Below are 20,678 nucleotides of genomic sequence, written 5' to 3' on the forward strand. Positions count from 1 at the left end.
GCCCAAGGTGAGGCTCAGCTGCAGGAGGTCGCCACCTCCCTGCCCCACCCACGCCCACCCCCCTATCCTCCTCTGCGTCCGTGTCCCCAGCGTGAGCAGCTCAGCCTTTCGGGCCACGTCCGCTCCCCCCACTAGAGCCTGGAGTGGCCATGCTGGGGAAGACCCCACTCTGCTGGCCTAGACCTCGGGGTGCACAGGGGGGCGCAGAGGGCCCGGTGCTTCTACGGCTTCCCGGGGCTGCGAAACGTCCTCCCCAACTCGGGGCTGAAAGACACAGAACTGACCATGTCCCGGATGTGGAGGCCACGAGTCTGATCCAGGTGTTAGGTGGGAGATATGGGGGCCAGCTTCCTCCAAGGCCCTGGGGGCAGGTCCCCCCGCCCCTGCACTCACCTTGTCTCGGGTGGCCAGCTGTCCTGGGTGCTCCTTGGCATGGGCACCCATCAGTCAGCACCGGCCTCAGTCCTCACCGGCCTCTTCCCCGGGGGTCCGTCTCCTGATGACCCTCAGTGGGCACTGGACGTAGGGCCCACTCTCGTCCAGTATGGTTCCCTCGTCTACAAGACCCCGTGTCCAACCAGGCCACATTCCTGGGTCCCAGGGGTCTGGATGCAGACCTGTCTTGCTGGGTTCAAACACAGCCCCCATGTCTCAGACTCCCTGAAGAGTTGGGGGGCCACCCTGCACCTGACCCCACAAAGTAGTTTTCTCCGCTACCGCTCAGCCCCACTGAGCTGCCAGATGAGGGCATTTCCCCCAGAAGTGGCTGGGGAGGGCTGTGCTGCAGGCCCCTGCCACCAAAAGTCACGGCTTTGTTCTTCAGTCACAGGGAGGCACCCAGCCCAGAGTGAGTCTGCTGCCCCAGGATGCAGAGCGCGGCCCACCAGCTGCCGGTGCGGACACCAGGCCACCGCTGGAGCAGCGGGGCGCAGCCGTGCGGTCCCCTGAGGACTCTGAGGCCCGTGTGGAGCTGCAGGCGGTGGTGCCCGCAGGGGGCAGGGCCACCCCACAGCAGGCGCTGCAGACCCAGGTGCCTCTGGGGGGGGCAGATCCCCTCCACACCTCAAACATGGTGAGGGGCGTCTGGGCCGGTGTGACGGCAAGGACGCCTGTGTGTGGGGCACACGTGCCGTGTGCGTGCAGGGCGTGCGCAGTGCTGCCCTGCGTCCCCTAACTTCCTGTCCGAGTTTCCCGGTGACGGAGACGCAGCCCCACAGACCAGGCAGCTTAAAGGACAGAATGTCACTGTCTCCCTGTGCTGGGGGCGGATGTTCAGGTTCCCGTGGCGTTGTCCCCGTGTGCGAGTCCGTGTCCCTAAAAGAGGACACTAGTCTTGTTGTGTTAGGGCCTCATCTGGACAGGTCACGTCTAGAGCAACCCACTTGCCAGACGAGGCCCCACTCCCAGTTGCTGAGCTTAGGACGCCCACATCTTTGGGGACACAGTGCACCCTGTAACAGCCCCCACCACACCTGTTGTCTGAGGGAACGGTGGCCCACTAAGGCCACCGAGACCCAGGGACCAAGCTCTCCCAGGTCCCAGCGCTGGGAGGGCGGTGCCTGGAGGAGGCCCGGCTCACCGGCTCTGTGCCCTCAGCCTCCACCGCGCACCGGCCCCCGAGGTCTCCCAGCCCAGCGCCTCCCGTGTGTCACGTGTGTCATCGGGAGTGGGCAGGCCTGGTGGCCATGGGCGCTGGAGGCAGGGCGCACACACGGCACCGCGTGTCCCTGTGGGATGGACCCAGGCGCCACATCCAGCTGTGCCCAGAGGACACTCACTGTCCTCCCTCCATGGGGGGCTGTAACGAGGCCGTGACAGCTGAGTAGAACTTGATGGACAAGCAGACGTCCCCTTCGGGACCCTCAGGAGAGGAAACCTTCAGGAAGGGGACAGTGTGCACAGGGTGTCAGAAGGGTGCGGAGCCTGTCCAGCGTCCAGTGCAGGCTGGTGTCCCTCCAGGGCAGGGCAGCGGGAAGCCCAGTGTTGCCCCGCCCCAGGCCGTGTCCTGGGGAGTGTGACCCAGCGTGCGGCTGGGCTGTGAGCTCTCTGCCCCTTCTGAGAGGCCGGGCCCCGTCCCCAGACACTGACCGGACAGCGTGTGGAGGCCCCGCTGCCCCCGCCGGCCCCGCCCACCCGAACTCGGCGACTGTTTCCGCAGATTCCACTAGGAAGGCGCCCCTGTGTCTCCTCCTGAAAGTTTAATTCCCTTCTCTCCGCAGGAATATGAACAAAAGTATGTTTTGAAGGACGGGTCCCCTGAGGGTAAGTCCCCCAAAACCTTCCTTTGTAGTGACTGTTGAGGTGTGACGTCACGACCCAACGTCCTCCCTTCTGGGACTCCGGACCCTGGGCCCACAGGCAGCTCAGGGATGTCCCGTGGGCATCAGACTCGCGGTCCGACACTCACTGCAGACACGAGGGCACACGGGCCTCCGTCCAGTGTCAGTTCTGGCCGTGAGGACACACGCAGGTGGCCCTGCGTTACTGCGCATCCACCGGTTTGAGCAGGAACGTGAGTGGCCGGTAGGAAGGCCTGGGTGACCCAGGCCTGGTGAGGCCCCGGGGCCTGCGGCGCTGCTGTCAGTGGGACGGGGGTGAGGGTTTCCTGCGGCACCAGCGACAGACCGTGTGCTGCCTGTACTCTCGTCCTCTGACAGCTCAGGGAGACCACCCACGTGGCAGATCCAAAGGTCAGACAGTCGGGAGCCCAGTGAGGTTACAGACCTCGTCCCTGCTGCCCGCACAGCCGCTCTGGTCCCGCTGGTCAGGAGGGGGCCGCCTCAGTGGACACCTCACCCCGGGGCTTCCCACCTCGGGCCCCGCTGGCCCTTCTGCCAGGCTCACTGGCTCCAGGTGAATGAGCGTCAGGCCTGTCAGGAGCCCGGCCAGGTCACGTCCTACCTCGCTCTCCTGTCCCCCTGCCTGGTCCCTTCTGTGAGGGCAGCCTGGGCCCCCAGCGCCTCCTGCGGACCCTGGACCTGGTTGCCAGCTGGGACCCTCAGAGCGCACAGCACACGCCACGCCTGCCTTCCAGGGACGAGGCCAAGTCTTCCTCTGTGGTTTTCTCTTTTCAGTCACGAACAGGATCTACTCCAGATTCAGGCAGGAGGTTCCCAAATCTAGCTGGAGGATGTTCATGAGGTTCACGGGACTGGAGGAGAACAACCTTGTCATCTGTGAGCACGGGGACCCGGGGACCCTGACAGAGCAGCCCCACAGGATGTTGCTGCGCTGGCACAGGGAGCTGGGGCGCACCGAGTCCCCCTGCGGGCTCGTGGCGGCCCTCCGTGAGATGCGGCTGCGGGAGCGTCTGGACAATGTTACCAACGAGCTGGTGCGGAAGGTATCTTAGGTCGTGAGGACGCAAAGCCCCAAACTGGAGCCAGCTCTTTCGGCAACAGCTGTGACTTAGCAGCATCCTGGGTGCTGACCTTCCCCAGCTCCCTTCCCGTGGGCGCCTTCACAGATCCCAGATGGGACGGAGCCCCTTCCGTGTCCAAGGAGCTTCTTCTGGAAGCTTCCGATGGGGAGGACCATGCAAGGTGGGGGCCCCTCTGCCTGCAGCCCATGTGGCCAACACGCTGCCCCTCAGGGGACTCTGGGGCCCTGAGCTGCTTGGAAAGGGACCCACTGGGTGTGCTCGGTGGCCCCAGGAGCCAGGGCCTCCTCCAGAAACAGAGGTCAGGAGGTCTGGCTGGTCACGTGTGTGACCCCAGCAGCTCTCGTCGATCTCTCAGGCACTGTGATGTCCCCCAGCTTCCACTTGGGAGCGCCATACTTGGGTGACACTTATAAGTCAGTCCATGACAGACAAACCAGCGGGCACTCAGCTGTCACTAGGTTATCTGGGGTGGGGCATGGGGACAGTCACATGCCAGCTATGGAGGCCTTTGTACTATTCTTTAGACACTTTAGCATAGGTGCTTTTACAGTTTTATTTATGTGTTAAAATTCCTCTTACATAGTGTGGTCACATGTTTGTAGAAACTTTTTTACCCCAGTAAAATTTATACTCGAAATGGTGTTGCCTCATTCCTGTTGGGTGGAGAATTTCGGGTATGTTGTCCTGGGAAGCTGACGTGGTGCACAGAGAGTCAGGGGAGCCTCGGGTGTGGTTTGTGGGTACAGGACCCCGAAACGGGGACCAAAAGCCGGAGTGGCCTCTTCTCCAGGTTGTGGTGTCCCCGGGGCCTCTGTCCCTGGGAATGACAGCACCGTCCGTCCAGCGCTCCCCTGAGAACGCGCCCGCCCTGCCCCCTCCTCACTCACCCCAAACAGCACCCGTCCTTGGAGGTGCTCACCGGGGGCCCCACACTCCCGTGGGGTGCCGAACACCTTCGGCTCCCACGCAGTCCCTCAGCAAAGTCCATGCCACTCTAGCCAGCCTGTCCCGTCCAGACCCTTGGGCGTCATCCCCACAGGCATCTCCTCCCAAGTCCCCCCCACCCCAGGGTGTGAGGGTCCCCTGTCCCTCCCAGACCTGTGTGCCCAGCCCCCTAGGCCCCGCCTCCCTCCACGCTGCTGCCCGTCACTGACTCAGCTTCTGTCCACTCTGGCTCCCCTCCGGCCTCCCCTCATCCAGTCTCCTCCGCTAGCAGCTGGACTGGGGGTGGGAGCACAGATCTGGCCTCCACCCTCCCTGCCACCCACCCTTACCCCACCCTGGGGAGCGTCTCTGGCATTACTGATTTGTTCAGGTGAACTGCCAGCCCCAGCCCGCACCTCAAGTCCCAAACTCTGGCTGACGTTGCTGCGTGGGTCCCGTGGTCACGCTGAGTTTGTCAGCAGCTTGCCTTCTCCTGGGGTCACTCGCAGGACAGTCCTCTCTGCCTGGAACGCACGCCCCCCGTCCACCCCTAGTCCCTTCCTCTAAGCCTGCTTGGAACTGGTCTTCTGTCGGAGCCAGCCCATTGCAGCCCCAGGGGCTGATCTCTGACCATCTGGCTGGGGGTTGTCCCCCCACCACAGGGGTCATGCTGACTTCAACACCCATGCACGAGATGACCTGTCCCTGAGGCCTGCGTCTCCACACAGAGGGACTTCGACCTCTGCCCCTCGCCCTGTGCGGGGCCTCATCAAGGGACTGTCCTTCCCAGCACCCTGCGTGATCCCAGGGACAAGGCTCCAGTGCGCCGGCCACATCCACCTACACACCACAACTCCCAGCATGCGGGGGGACGCTGGTGTTGAAGCCTGGGGCGGTTGCCTAGTGACCGGATCTGTTCCAGTAGGCGAACCAGAGGCGGGGCGGGGTGGGGCAGGACTTTCAGTCCCACCAAGCGCACCAGATTCTGGGAATGAGTCCCTGTGGTTTGGGGTCCAGGAGTACTAAGACAGCAGGTTGCTCCCAGGAGCAGGGTGAGTGCTCACAACAGGGCGTTTGAGAGGTGACCCCAGCCAGAGGGGCTGGCCCCCAGGTCTGACAGGGTTCACCCCGGTCCTGTGGTGCCTGAGTCCTCCGGGGTCTTGGTGGGCCCCTTCCGGGCCCGGTGTGGCCGGAGACTCGGGGTAGACACCCGCCTAGGAGGTGGAGGGGAGACCGCCTGTCCCCAGCAGACTGGGCCTGAGCTCGGGACACCCTTTTGGGACTGAGGCCCTGCCCGCGAGACCATCGCCTGCCCAGCCTCAGTCGCCCTTTGGGCTGTGCCAGTGTCCTCTTGCGCCTCTACCCGTGATGGTCCCATGTGGCCCCATCTGGGCCTCACCCTGCTGCCCCAGCTGGACCTCGGGGACAGGCCGAGCATGAGGGGTACTTGGTCCTCCTTCTGGCCGGGTGTCATCTGGGGGTGGGCGGAGGGAGCCCGAGCTTGGCACTTAGGAAAATGGGGCCGCAGAAGCCCGGGGGACGTGGCTCACATGAAAGGACCGGGACTTTATGACGGCGTTCTTCGCAGTGGGCAAACCTCGCATTTCGGCATCAGGACCCCTTTATTGGCCGGGAGGGTTGGGCGAGCAGCCCTGGCGGCCCTGCCCACCGAGTCCCTGGCGTCACTGCGGTAGACGGCAGTGTCCGCAGGCTGGTTCCCTGGGACCCTCGGATTCCTGACAGTCTGGGGCAACCTTCCCTCAGGACACACGCTGCACGTGGGTGTGTCCCCTGGCTGGCAGGGATGAGAGGCCAGCCCTTCTGAGACACCCCCAGCCACCCCCCAGTGTCGCCAGTTCAGGCTGTGCAACACCCTCGGCCCCTGTGGTCCCCCTGCTCCCAAGGGCGTGCTGGGCCTCCAGGTGGGGGCTTGGAGACCTGGGAGGCACCCAGGTGACAGGCTGCTGAGCCACACCAGCACCCACCGTCAGGGCACCCAGCACATCACGGACAGGGGTGCCTGGATGCCAGCGCCGTCCACACCCACAGCCGGGGTTCACAGCAGGATTGGGGAGCAGGCAGGCTGGGCTGGGCCCCAGCGGCAAGGGGCGGAAAGGCCTCAGCGATGGTGGGCCCGGACAGGCTGTCCGGGTGGAAAAGGGCAGCTGGGTTCCTGTTGTCTCTCCAGTGAAGCGGGTTCCTGGTTCCTGTTTCACCGTGAACCACGTTGCTGGGGTGTTTCGTTCCCTTTCGTGGCTTCAGAACTTGACCTTTTCTGAGCCTTAATGAGAGGTGCCCTGTTGTGCTCCATGAGGCCTGGGGTGGGACCCACGACGTCTGGATGACTGATAGGCTTCCCGTCTGGACCCTTCGCCTTGGGGCAACTCCCAGACACTGTCCTTTCCCAGGACACAGCCCGCAGGTGCCCGGGCAGAGGGCGGTGGCCCTGTGTGCCTGCAGAACCAGCTGGGCAGTGACCCTTCCGACTTTACTGACACGGCCACCACCTCCGGCTCCTCAGTGACGTCGGCCCCCTGTCCAGAGTGTGTAGAGTTCTGCATGAAGAGACTCGGGGCAACCTAGGAGGTAGTAGCTGTAGTTAACAACGTGGTGTTGTGCACGTAAAATGTCACTTGGCCCTGGCTGGTGTGGCTCAGTGGACTGAGTGCTGGCCTGGGAACCCAAGGGTCGCTGGTTCGATTCCCAGTCAGGGCACATTCCTGGGTTGTGGGCCAGGACCCCAGTAGGGGGTGCACAAGAGGCAACCACACATTGATGTTTCTCTCCCTCCCTTCCCTTCTGTCTAAAAATAAATAAATAAAATCTTAACAAAAAAAGTATCTGGTGCCTGCTAGTTGTCCACCCTAAAATGACAAAAAGGGTGTTTTTATTTTATTTTTTTACTGTTTGGAGATAAATTGATTCATCGATTGATAAGAAAGGGATTTTTAAATAACCGCCCGTGGATACGAAGGTAAGGGGAGAGGGTGTAGGACCTTAGAAGATGGAGAGTGAGCGACAGGGTGCTCGCTGCCGTGTAATTCCAATGAGCCTGCATGTCCGCCGGCCCCGGGGGTCCTGTAAGGAGGCGCTGCCTGCGACAAAGCCCCAGAGATGCCCGGGAAGGAGGGACACGATCTGACTCTGCAACAGGGGTCCGTGCGGTTCGGAGAGCCCAGGTCTGTGCTGTTCCTGCAACAAGGAACTTAATCCAGGCTCACTCTCCCCCCCACCCCGCTCCCCCTGCCCCAGAACACGAGGGGCTCGCTCTCTGAGGGGTCCACTCAAGAAGGCTCTGCACTCAGAGAACTGGGCACCAGTGGACTGCGTGAGACTTTAAATGCTGCATCACACAGTCCCTGGCTCCCCCCCTCCAGTCCCCTCCAACACGGGAAGGAACCCAGTCATTCCCAGCGAGACCTCCGCACACTTGGGCAGGTGTGCCTGCAGGTCAGAGTTGTCCCGCAGCAGCGAGGGGCCCCCTCCCGCCGGCCAGTAGGCCGCACCAGCACGTCCACCAATGTCAGGGGCGGGCGCGGTGGGGGGCGGAGGGAGCCATCCCCCTGCCCTGCTGGCGGGGGCGCAGACGGGCGCTGGCCCCTGTGGAAACAGTGTGGGGATCCTCAGGGAGCTGTCAGGGGATCTGCCTCTGACCCAGCGACCCCCTTTCGGGGATCATACCCTAGGAACCCTGAAACCCAAATCCAAAAGCGCCCTGCCCCCCACGTTCACAGCAGCACAGTTTACAGGAGCCCAGTGCTGGGAGCAGCCCAAGTGCCCACCGGTGAGCACCCTGTCCCACCCGTCTTGCCCTGGGCCTTGGGGGTCAGGGGGAAACACGTGGACGTCCGGGCCCCAGGGTCCCGCCTGTGCCCTCCTCACTCCCGCTTCTCCCCCCGTCTTCCTGAGCTGTGGGCGGGGGCCACGGCCTCCCTTTGCAGCGGGCTATGGGGTCTGTGCCTGCTGCCCCACCCTCCCTCCTGGCACCCCAGGCTGTCTCAGCAGAGGCAGGCCGCCCACTCTGGCCCTGGGGACGCAGCACTGGGGACAGTGGTCCCAGAGGAACGGAAGCAGGAGAAGGGCCGGGGAGCAGGGCAGGGAGGGGCAGTCGGTGGGGCCACCCAGGCCCTGTGGGTCCACGTCCTCAGCTGGCTCCTGGGACAGCGGATGGGACCCCTGCCTCCTGGGCCTGCTTCTCACTGTGTGAACACCGCCCCTCCCGGGCGCTGGGGGGACTTTCCTCACATTTCTTTGGCGGGACTCCAGGTGACTCAGTGGGTCACGGGGGTGGAGGGGGTGGTTGGGAACTGTGACCTAAGACTAAAATGCCCCGGGTGGCAAGGGTTAACGCTGCTCTGTCCCAGCTGCGCCCTCAGCAGAGAGCAAAGCAGGAAACTGCCTTGGGGAGCCTGTCTCTGCCTCTCTAGGTGCTTTCTGGGTTGGAATAAATGGGTGGGCAGAGGGAACAGGAGCCGCAGTTCTTTCTAAAAAGACCACACCCTGGCTCCACAGCTGAATTCTAACCACGCTGGACCCGTGTTCTTCGTGTTCCCTGCAGTGGTCACAGGAGAGCCAAGGGACAGGTTGGACAGGCTTTCAGTTCCTAAACGCTGTTGAACCTGGAAGAAATTCCAGTGTTTTTCCCTTTGTGATCTGGAGTTTGGGGTCCGAGAATAAGCCCCAAGCTCCCCAGAAAGAAGGTGGGGATCCGGGGTTGGAGGAAACACAGAGCTGAGGGTCCTGGATAGGTGCCGCCCTGCCCTGCGGGGGTGGGGGAGTGCTGGGAGAAACCCACATGACTTCCTCAGCTAGTGAATCACTCCTCCCCACCTCGGGCCTGAGCGAACCTGCCCAGGACGCCAGAACGCGCTGCACTGACGGTGCGCCCTCAGCTGGCAACAGGGAGGAGGGAGCAGCTGGGTCCCCAGCCTTTGTTAAAGCAGGACGGACCCCTCCCCTCCAGCTCCCAGGCCCACACACACGGCCATGGACGTCCATCGGGGGGGAGAACAGGTCAACTGTCCTCCTGGTGGGACCAGGGCTGGTTCTGGGGTGAGGCTGGGGCTTCCTGTGACCACAGGCCCCTCATTCGGTCTGTATCACAGCACACAGTGCTCCCCAAAGTGGGCTGGGGGAGCGCCCCACGGAGACACCTTCTGTTGGTGACAGTGTGGACCCGGGAGCCTGGGGCTGGAGAGACATGGAAGCAGGAACAGTGAAGCTGTGTCACCCCCACCCCCAGGTGTCCCGAGGGGACAGTGCTCCTGCAGCTGTGCAACTCCACGGCGGACACGGTGTGCGGCCCACCCGGTCCAGGAGGGAGGGGGTCCCTGTTGTTAAGGGGTCTGTCTGAGGAGAGGAGACCCCGTGACCCGGGGGAGCCATCTGACGGGGGCAGTGCCGGTCCCGCTCCTTCCCATCAGCCCTGGGACCAGCAGCACCCCTCTCCCCTCCCCTCCCCTCCCAGCCCCAGCAACCCCGAGTTACTTTCTAGTACGGACCCCCTGTTCAGGACGGGTCACAGACACAGAACCCAGTGATATGTGTCCTTGTGTGCCCGGCTTCTCTCGTTCAGGCTCGTGTCCCCAGCCCCTGGGTCACAGTGGGACCTGCCAGGGCGTCACCTCTCTGTGTGGCCGAGGGACTCTCAGTCGTAGGTGCCGGCAGACACGTGTGGTGGTGTTCACTCTCCTGCTCAGGGACTCGGGGACATTTTTAAACAAACAAACCCTGAGCTCTGATGGCTCTGTGACAAGGACAGCTTTTCAGTCAGTGGTGTTGGGGAGCCTGGACGTCCCCAGGCCCGGGAGGAGTTGGGCTGTGTCGTCACAGCAGACGCAGAAACTAACAACGACCCAAAGACCCACCTGCACGGTCTGAAGACGACAGAACCCCTGGAGGGTCAGAGGGGACGTCTCATGACGTTGGGTGGTGTTTGGGGTGCATGTGACATGAGGTCACCTGAGGGGTGTCTCTGTCTCAGTGCCTCACGGAGTCCTGGTCCCCTGGTGGGTCCACGGTCCTACGAGGTCAAGGGTCCTCCTTCCTGTGGTGTCGGGTTCCAGTGGGTGTGTGTGCGTGTGTCTGTGTGCACACAGGGCCACTCAGTTGTCCGTGTGTCTGTGCATCTTACTGAGGGGCTCCGTGTCTCCCCGTCCTGAGCGGTGCTGCCATGGACTCGGGGTGCAGGTGCCCCGACCGAGGGCTTTCACACCCTTCACAAGCGCACGTGGGGTGTGTCTGAACTCAGTCCCGCGGCTGCTGGAAAGTATGTCAGCGTGTCACTGACACGTTTCCTGTGTCTCCCGGTGTCAGAGCGCAGACAGCGGTGGTTTGGTCGGGAGCTGTTTCATGTTCCCCGGGTTTGTCTGGGCACCATCATCACCTGTGTCTTCATGAGAAGGGAAAAGACGGAGGATCCCAGCCCGTGTGCAGCGGGCCCCCCAGCGGTGCGCGGTCTGAGTCGGAGCCCCTGCAGGAGAGTGAGTGACAGCCCGGGCTGGGGGCGGGGCCGGGCGCCGGGCGCCGGGCTAGGACCGGGCCGGGCCTCTACCCGGGGTTCCCAGTTCTCCCCACTGAGGCCCCTCCCTTATCCGGAGCTGCCGGAAGGGGAACCTCCCGGCAGCCAGGACGGTGCTTCTCCGTGGAGCCCCAGGCCCGATCTGCCTTTCCGCCATCTGAAAAGTGAGGCTTTTTTAGCATTTTGTTTTCCTTGCTTGGCTCCAGGGGACTCGCTGAGAGCCCAGCGTGCTCCAGGGAAGAAGCTAGATCAGAAGAAAGGCGGTAATTGCGTCGACCACTAGGGGCGGAGGCGTAGGGAAGACACTCTCCCGCAGCCGGGCTGCCCTGGACGGGGCGGTTCCCGCCGCCTTGCGCCGGCCGGGAGGACGCACCTGGGCTGCGGTGTTAGTGTAACTGGTACATCCGGCTCCGCCGCTGCTCCGGAGCGGGGCTCCCTGCGGTCTCTGCGCGCTCTTCTCCCGACTTTGCAGCTGCTCCCCGTCGGGGCGCGGGTAGGTGTGGGGCCCTCGGGGAGGGCAGACCCCGACAGCGGGGCGGGTGTCGCCCGGGGCTGGAAGACCTCGCGGACAGAGTGCGAGCTGGGAGCGCGGCCAGGGCGAAGGTGGGGCAGGCAGAAAGCAGCGCATTCTGTTTCGACACCCCCCACCCCATGCACTGGGGTCCGAGCACCCGCGGGTCCCAGCGGCCCAGGGTGGGAATTCTCCCAGCGCACGGGCGGCCTCACTTCCCACTCCTGCGGAACCCCAGATTCTCGACGAGAGAGGCCCGGGGTGGGGTGTGGAGGGACAGAACGCGCAGCTCAGCCGAGTTCAACTCGTGGCCGGGTTCCTAACACGCCGGGACAGGGACTCGTCCGCGCCTCGGGGCTGGAGACCCCTGGTCTCCGGGCAGCTAGTGCTCGGGCGGCCCCTGGACCGTCCTCCCCTAGCCCTGCCGAGCCGAGGGCCGGGGCAGCCGGGGCTGCCTCCAGTCCGCAGGGTGTGGGCCCTGGTGCAGGTCACATTGGCGAGGGGGACCTGAGGTGGGCCCTAACTTTTCTTGAGGGACTGGAGAAAGTCCACGGTCTTCCCGGGCCTCCGTGGAGCCTGGCAGGCACAGTCGCTGACTGTTCAGAATGTGATGAAGAGGAACGCTTTTCCCCATTTGACCAGACACGAGTGGGAGGACGTGGGTAGTAGCCCTAGCTGCACCCCCGGGGCGTAGGGGCGGGGTTTCGGGTGGGAGGAGCGGTGGCTCACAGTCCTGGGCTTGGGGGTGAGATTCCAGGGGCGGAGCAGGGACAGGGAGTTGGGCGCTGGTGCCCGGTTGCAGTAGTTGCCGAAACCAAAGCCACCTTTTTCCTGCGATGGGCGGAGATTTTGTCTTAAGAAGCCGGGGCTTTTATTTGCTAAAAATCAACCCCGTCGGGACGGGGCGATGCTGGTTTCTGGACGACCTGGGCTCCCCTGTGCCCTGGCCAGGAAGCTGTGGAGTGGCCCCCAGGGGGAGGGGTGAGCACAGACTCTGGGGTGCACAGTCAGCACCCCTCACCCCGAAGCTGCAGCAAGTCGTGAAGAGCCGAGGGTGAGTCAGGTCCCCAGTCCCTGGGACACATGGAGCCGAGAATCAGTCTGAAACGTCCCACGGGGGCAGGAGGGGAGAGGTGGCCTCCTCAGGCAGAAGCAGCAGGGACCAGGTCGGGTCTGTGCTCTGAGCCACATCATCACCTCTGTGCGCCCCTCTTCACAGCGTCCTACGTCAGCAGAGACTGTGACCTGGACCACGGCACCCAGTGCAGCCCGTGCGAGCCGGACTCCTTCACGGCCCACCACAACCGGGAGACCGCGTGCCTGCTATGTGCCAAGTGCCGGGAGGGTGAGTGGGCGCAGTGACGCGTGGGGGTCCTTTGGTTTCTGCAGCCCGCCCTGCAGTGACCTGGCTCCTAGGAGTCACCCCAAGGGCAGGTGTCACAGGTGAACAGGGTGACCGGTTCACCGGTACTTCTGCGTGTCCCACCCTCTGGGAGGAGGCGTGGGTTTTGCCACCTTCCCACCGAGTGCTCCCCCCGCCCAGGCAGTGACCCAGCCCACAGTCCCCCGTACTGGGGTGGGGGGAGACTTAAATGTGAGCAGAGGCCCAGGCCAGTTAGAAAGGCCGCAGCCTCCCCGCCAACACGTCTGCCTCAGTGACGAACAAGCAGCAGGTGCAGCATCTCCTGAGGGCCCAGGGCCCGAGGGACCAGACAGGGCTTTTCCAGAACCTGAGGCTCAGAGGGGTTGAGTGACCCGCCTGCCCGCACACAGCTTCGGACTCCTCCCACCAGTGCCCGGAAACTCCGGGCAGGGGTTTTGTAAGGAGGGAGAAGGAAGGGAAAAGAGCAGGAGAAACTGGCACGGGAGGGTGTTGGGTGTCTGCATTGACGGGCCGTGTGCAAGCAACACAGGCTGTTCAGGCAGCTGGTTCAAGGTCAGCGTGCGTCTGGGAGCTGAATGTCTGCGGGTGGGAGTCAGTTCCTGTGGAGTCCGTGTCTGGAGTTCTCGGGCGCACGGGCTGTGTCCCTGCCGTCACATGTAGGTGGGCAGGTCATCCTGTACCTGCTGAGAGAGGGTGTTAGAGACAGTGGGGCGGGTTACCAGGTGCGTGCCTTAAAGATGTGCGTGTAAAGATGTGTGTGCCACAATTATTTGTAAAACGTCAAATCTGAACCAACACACACACATGTCCGTTGGAGCCGGGACCTGCCACACGGTCTGACCACAGAGGGGCCCCAGTCCGCGTGTCTCTTCTTTGGAGAAATGTCTGTTCGGGTGGTTGGTCCATTGGCAAAATCCCATTGTTTGGGGGGATTTTTTTGGTGTTAAAAGATCTGTGTTCTTTGTCCGTTTTGGATACTAACCCCTGGCTGATCGTATGGTCGGCCAAGGCCTTCTTCCGTCTCTGAGTTGTCTTCTCCCTGCGTTGCTGCTCCCTCTGCTGTGCGGACACTGCAGTTCCACGTGGCCCCATCTGTTCGGTTTCCGTTTGCTGCCCCGCCCTGGGCGGTCACCCCAGAGAGACAGTGTGAGGGGTGGCATCAGGGTTCGGGGCCTGTGTTTCCTCCAGGGCTCTGGTTTGGGGTCTCATTCCTGTCGTTCACCGGTTTGTGGTCCTTCCTGTACGCGGTGTCAGGAGGTGACCCAGGCCCCGTCTCCTGCACGTGCCTGTCCAGTTGTCCCAACATCTGTTGAAGAGACTGTCTTTCCCCCATGGTATGTCCTTGCCTCCTCTGTTGTAGATGAGTGTCCATGTGGGTGACACTTCCTGTGCGGCTGTCGGTTCCGTCACATTGACTGCGAGTCTGTTTTCTGCCAGCGCTGTGACATCAGGATGCGATGCCTTGAATTTTGTTCTGTTTAGATGTTTTTCTGGCCACGTGGTGTCCTTTGGGTTCCCTATAAATTTCAGGATTCCTTGTTGTCCTTCTGAGGAGAAGGCCATCGGCGTTTTAACAAGGACAGCCTGAGTCTGGGCTTGGCTTTAGGCAGCGAAGACGGTGTGACCGTGTTGCTCCTGCCGACCATGAGCTCAGTGTGTCCCCCATCGAGTGTCCCCTTTTCGTCTCCTTTCTTGGTTACTCCAGCCCTCAGGGCGCAGGCTGTCCGCTCTCTGGTTGACCTTGTTCCCGGGTGTTTTCTGCTTTTGGACACAACTGCAGGAGGGGTTAACGACACCTCCCTCTGGTTCCCCGTCACTGCTGCTCGGAAGTGCACATGGTGTCCACGTTGTGTCCTGCGACCTCACTGCCTTCATTTCCACGTTCTCACGGGAGTTTGCGGGTCCTCAAACAGTCCTACGTACTCGTCCTGCCGTCTGCGAGCAGTGCGAAGGCTCCTTCTCCCTCTGATGTGCTTGCTGTTTGTCTCTGTCTCGCGTGACCGCTGTTGCTCGGACTCCCAGTACTCTGGTGCGGGGAGGTGGTGAGAGTGGGGGTCTGTCTTCCTCCTGATCGGAGAGAGGGAGCTTTCGGCTTCTCACTGTTGTGTGTTGTGTCACTGTGTGTCTAGGAATTACATTTTTTCAAAGATTTATTTATCTTTAGAGACAGGGGAAGGGAAGGAGAAAGGGGGAGAGAAATCAATGTGTGGCTGCCTCTTTCACACCCCCTACTGGGGACCTGGCCCACAACCCAGGCCTGTGTCCTGACCGGGAATCAAACCAATGACCTTTTGGTTTATAGGCTGGCGCTGAATCCACTGTGCCACACCAGCCAGGGCAGGAATTATGGTTTTAATAACATGTTTTTATTCATAATTTTAACAAAATCGGATGCAATCTATACATTGTGCTCTTGTAGATTTTACTAATGAGCATCATTAAATATAAAGCTTTGTGTTAATGCCAGTTTTTCTTTAAGAGTAATTCCTACCAGTGTGATCCATGGGACTAAGGATAAACTTTTCCATCCCTGGCTGGTGTGCCTCAGTGGTTTGAGCGCCGGCCATCGGCCCAAAGGGTGGCTGGAGGAATCCCAGACTAGGGCGCATGCCTGGGCTGTCGCCAGGCCCCCAGGAAGGGGTGTGCTAGAGGCAGCCACAGAGGAATGTTTCTCTCCCTCTCTTTATCCCTCCCTTCCACTCTCTAGCAGTAAACAAAGAAAATCATTTAAAAAACTGCCCTGGCTGGTGTAGCTCAGTGGATTGAGTGTGGGCTGCGAACCAAAGTGTCGCAGGTTCGATTCCCAGTCAGGGCACATGCCTGGGTTGCAGGCCACGGCCTCCAGCAACCGCACATTGATTTGACTCTCTGTCTCTGTTTCTCCCTCCCTTCCCTCTTCAAAAATAATAAATAACTAAAAAATCTTTTTAAAAAAAGTTAGCCATACCGTTGAAAAAAATTTCAGATTTTACCTTATTTATTTATTTATTTATTTATATTGTTGTTTAAGTACAGTTGTCTCTATTTTCCCTGATCTATGCCCCCCCAACCCAGCCATTCCCTAAAACAGTCAGACATTTTAAAGCACAGGGTAGCAAGGCCCTGGTCTTCTGCCCTGGGTGACATAGGACCCCTGTAAGGAGCTGCCCAGGAGGGAGGTGAGGGGGCAGGACTCGTTGGCTGCTGTGTAGAGTGCGGCCTGCAGGGGGCAGCAGGGGGATGGATACTCAGAGCCCAGGGGGCCTGACTTCCTCAGGGGGTGGTCTGGGGGTGGGCAACTGGCTGGGGCATGGAAGTGGGGGCAGCGGCGGGGCTTCTGAGCAGGTTCCCACAGGAGAGCCCGGTGCTCCCTGCTGGCGAGGGATAAGGTACCTGCATTACCGCCCCATGTGTCATGGCTGATTTCCATGGAGGGATCCAAGGAGAAGAGACCCCCAGGGGACATTTGCAGAGGAGGCTCTTGGGTCCCCAGTGATGGCAGTGGTGCCCGGGTCGGCCCTGGGCAGGCAGCCCAGGTGGTCCCTGCTGCCCAGCCCCTGCTGGCCTCTCTCTGTGCACAGCAGGTCAGGATGGGGAGGTGCCTGGTGCTCCAGCTGCCTGCCCTCCCTGTGTGCCTCGCCGTGGTCCAGCTGCTCAGCCCCTGCTCAGGTAGGACCGGCTGTGCGTCTGTGTGTCTGAATCCTTTCCCTTCGGGCCCAGCCAGAACCCGGGATTCCGCCCGCCCCCCACCCCTGCACTGCCTGTCCACACCGCACCTGTGTGAGGACTGAGTTCCCGTCTAGGTGTCTGTCACTTCACTCTCCCTGCTGGGACACCCCGTGGCCCTCTGGGCCTGCTCACTCTGACGGAGCCCCCCTTCTGATGACCAGCTGAGTTTGCTGTGGTCGGACCCCCCGAGCCCATCCTGGCCATGGTGGGTGAAGACGCAGACCTGCCCTGTCACCTGTCCCCGAAGATGAGCGCTGAGAACAAGGAGCTGACATGGGCGAGACCCAGCCCTAGGCAGGTAGTGCACGTGTATGCACACGGGCAGGAGGACACCCCGGCAGAGGAGTTTCGAGGGAGAACTTCGATTTCACGAGAGGACGTCACTGCGGGGAAGGCCGCTCTCCGGATTCGCAATGTCAGCGTCTCTGACAACGGAACCTACCTGTGTTATTTCCAAGATGGAGACTTCTATGCAGAAGCCCAGGTGGAGCTGCAGGTGGCAGGTGAGCGTCAGACTTGTTCCAGGCTCCTTTCCGTGGGCGGGGGCAGAGGCTGCAGACCTACCCCAGAGCATGTGGGCTGCTCAGCAGCATCCACCCCCTTGGCCTCCATGTCGGCGCCTCTGAGGCCCGTGACACACCCAGGGATCCCCCAAAGTGACTTGCTCCTGCACCCAGTACAGAGACCCCCACGGCACCCACCAGTCTCAGAGCGGAGTGGAGGTCGGGGACAGGAAGGAGGAGTAGACCTCCCCACAGTGGGTGCCACCTGGTGTTTGGGTTCAGTGTGATTGAGACCGTGGCCATGGGACCCTCAGGCGCCCGCTGTGGTGGGTCCAGGAGGCTGAGCTGCAGGGACAACTCCTGTGGGGTCCACTTCCCCTGCCCCACCCCCGGGAACACAGCTGCAGTTGAACAGGTTGTGTCGTCCTCGGTGCAGCGAGGGAGGACGCTCCCCTAGGGACAGGGGAGCCGGGGTGTCTCAGAGGGGGCATCAGGGAGGACTCGGTGCGGTTCGGAGGATGTGGAAGCAGCGCTGGGCTCTGGGCGGGACGCGGTCAGGATGGTGCGGGTGTCACTGGTCACTCACAGCCGGCACAGGGAGGTGGATCACTGCATACAGTTCCTGTTTCCTCTGTGCTGTCACCCCACCCTTGAGTGGCCTTGACGTGGCCATGACCCACCCCAGTGAGGAAACACCTTGTCCGCGGTGCTGCCCCACAAACTTGCCTGTGTCCGGGCATCAGTTCTCCTTCCCCGGACACAGCCCTGCCCTGTGGCTTCCAGTGCGTGGGGGCTGGTGGAGCAGGGACGGCGCGGCCCCCTGGCCTTGTCCCCGCATGGTCCCTCCTCAGCCTGCTGTCCCTTCCTGCAGACCTTGGCTCCCCCGACGGAGCCCCCCTGCAGGACTCTGTGTGTTCAGGTCCTCAGAGGGCTGCCTCCCCCTCCGTTGGTCAGGGGCATGGGGACAGGTGGCAGTAGCTCCCCTCTTCCTGGCCCCGGGTCCGCTGTCTTCCGTGGGACAGGTTCCCCTCTGCACAGCCTCGCTGTGGACACTCCCGGGGGGAGACCCTGCAGGGAGAGCCCAGCAGCCTGGCAGTGAGGGCAGCAGGAGCCTCCCGAGGGGCCTTGCATATGAGTTCCCGCTCGGGCGGCAGCAGGACACCGTGTGTCTCCTCCTACTCACGGGAGCGCACAGCCCCCACTGGACAGGCAGCAGGGCAAGGGGCAGTGGGGTGTGACCTACTCAGGCTAAGGGGCACCACCTCCATGCTTGCCCAGGGTGGGGTGAGGGGCTCTGCCAGGGACCAGCCTGTCTGGGGCAGGGGGGAGGGGAGGCTGCGGCAGTCTCTAAGGGGACTTGGGGGAAGCAGCCTCTGCTCTGGCCCAGAGCCCCCTGGATCCAGCACGAGGGCCCAGCCAGGGTCAGGCAGTGGCCCCCTCGGGGATCAGTCTCTGCTGCACAGCACACGCTGGGAGCAGCTCCTGGTCAGTCCCTGCTGGGCTCGTCAGTGTGTGCGCCCCTCCCTGGTGAGGAGACCCCACCAGTACAGAGGGCTCCCCACGATTCAGCTCACTTCTCCTCACCAGCGCTGGGCTCTGATCCCCACATTGACATGAAGGGCTACGAGGCTGGAGGGATCCGTGTGAACTGCATGTCTGCCGGCTGGTACCCGCAGCCCCAGATCCAGTGGACAGACGCCAGGGGACAGAGCTTGTCCTCGGAGGCAGCATCTGCGGCTGCAGACCCCCAGGGCCTTTATGCAGCCCTAGCCTCTGTGATCCTGGAAGACGGCTCTGGGGAGGGGGTCTCCTGTGTCATCAGAAGCCCCCTGCTGGGCCAGGAGAGGTCAGCCAGGCTTTCCATCCCAGGTGAGTGCCCTGCCCCCTGCCCTGGCCTGCTTGGTGCCCCTTGGGGAAGGCAGTGGGTTCTCCTGCTGAAGTGGGTCCCTGTGTGGCACAGAGCGGGAATGTGGGGCTCCTTCCCCTGAAACAGTTTATGTCACAGACACCTTCTGAGCACTTCCTGCCTGCCACACACGCTGCCAGACCGTGGGACATGGGGGCAGATGGGAAAGTTCAGCAAACACACCAGGAGGGGAAATACATACACCCCAAATCTCAGTGAAAGGCTAATGTCCTTACAATAGAAAGGAACACGGTGGATAAAAGAGCAAAAACAGGAATCATCAGTTCCCAGGAAGGTAAAACTCCCAGGAAGATGCCAAATCTGACAAAACGGAACTATTTCCTCCTGGGAATTTGGCAGCAGCAGGACAAACGAGGTGGTGGGCGCCCTCTGGTGGCGGGCTGTGGGGAGACAGTCCCGTAGCCGTCTGTGCTCCCGGTGTTGGATGGTGTTGGTGTGGGTTGGCACCCGTGCTGTGGGGGCGCAGGGCCGTCTGCACCGGAACGGCTCACTGGCTGATGCAAAACCCACTTCTGGGGACCACCCGACGGGCCAGCCTGCAGTGGTGGGATGTGACCCCTGTGACCGGGTATTTTTAAAGAAGTGATCCCCGGGACAAAGGGCAGAGCCTGGGGTGCCCACCAGAGGGGACCCAGTGCGCAGTGGGCGCTGCCCTGGGGGAGAGACACGGGCCTGCTCGCTGTGCTGGAGCGGGCAGGTCACCGAGACACAGGACGGGACGAACACCGTGCATAGCAGTTGCATAGGTGCCTGATTTCGCTGTAAACAGGATAAAATAAACTATTCAGTTTTCAAAACTGAATGAAACCTGCGTGGCACTCACCCTGCGTCAGGCACTGCATAAGCACTAACCTAATGCTCTCCCTGATCAGGACGCAGCAACAGACGGTTACGTCATTAGTTCAAGGTCACAGCGCTGGTCGGGCAGGAGACCCGGGACTGGAACCCAGGCCCCCAGCCCCAGAGTTCGTTCTTCGTCACCAGACTCTGCTGACTGGGGGACAGATAGTCAGTGGGGGGGGGTGCAGACAGGACGTCAGTGACACTGTGTGTGCGTCCTCATGCTCCATGTGATCCCATGGGGGTGGAGACGTTTCAGGAAAACCGTCCTGACTGTGTGACAGTGAGAGTCTGGGCGCTCTGGGGACAGAGAGGTCCCTTCAGGACCTGACACTATTCCTTCGCAGGTGCCTTCTTCAGGGACACACAGCCTCGGATGGTGGTGCTCTCACTGACCCTGCTGTCTCTTGTGGGGCTCTTGTTGGGTGTGGGGTGCTTGCTGCACCGACAGCAGAAGAGGATCCAGGCCCTGTCCCAGAAGAAGGAGATAAAGCGGAAGCTGAGAAAGAAGCAGCGTGAGCTGAGAGAAAAGCAGCTCGAGCTGAGGGAGGAGCAGCGCGGGCAGAGCTGCAGCAGCAGCAAAGCACCCAAGGTGAGGTCCAGTTGCAGGAGGTCGCCACCTCCCTTCCCCTCCCACGTCCACCCCTGGATCCTCCTATGTGTCCCCTTGATGGGACTTTCTTTTTCTGTTTATTTCCAGAGACGCTGCAGGACCACCTCGGTAAGCCCCCATCCCAGTCCCTGCGCGTCCCCAGCGTGCGCAGCTCAGCCTTTGGGGCGGTGTCTGCTTCCCCCACTAGAGCCCGGAGCGGGTGTGCTGGGGAAGACCCCACTCTGCTTGCCTAGACCTCGGGGTGCACAGGGGGTGCACAGGACACGGGGCTTGTATGGCTTCCCGGAGCTGCGAAACGTCCTCCCCAACTCGGGGCTGAAAGACACAGAACTGACCAGCTCCCGGATGTGGAGGCCACAAGTCTGA

General features: G+C 62.0%; 2 protein-coding genes across 2 annotated transcripts in view; both read left to right on the forward strand.

Moving 5' to 3' along the window:
- The window catches only part of LOC118501403 (butyrophilin subfamily 3 member A2-like), a 110,270-nt gene extending 109,377 nt beyond the window's left edge, over window positions 1-893 (forward strand). Inside the window, exon 6 of the mRNA XM_036029846.1 lies at window positions 824-893. The gene's annotated coding sequence lies outside the window, so the exon portion shown is untranslated. The remainder of the gene's footprint in view (window positions 1-823) is intronic.
- A 15,439-nt stretch (window positions 894-16,332) lies between these two features.
- On the forward strand, window positions 16,333-20,678 carry LOC114499205 (butyrophilin subfamily 3 member A2-like). The gene is made up of 6 exons (XM_036027610.1): window positions 16,333-16,369; window positions 16,591-16,932; window positions 18,520-18,801; window positions 20,047-20,291; window positions 20,400-20,420; window positions 20,562-20,678. The coding sequence occupies exons 2-6, from the start codon at window positions 16,632-16,634 to the stop codon at window positions 20,676-20,678; spliced, it is 966 nt and encodes a 321-aa protein (XP_035883503.1). The 5' UTR covers window positions 16,333-16,369; window positions 16,591-16,631.

This window comes from Phyllostomus discolor, chromosome 6 (genome assembly GCF_004126475.2).
Source record: "Phyllostomus discolor isolate MPI-MPIP mPhyDis1 chromosome 6, mPhyDis1.pri.v3, whole genome shotgun sequence".
Taxonomy (NCBI): Eukaryota; Metazoa; Chordata; class Mammalia; order Chiroptera; family Phyllostomidae; genus Phyllostomus; species Phyllostomus discolor.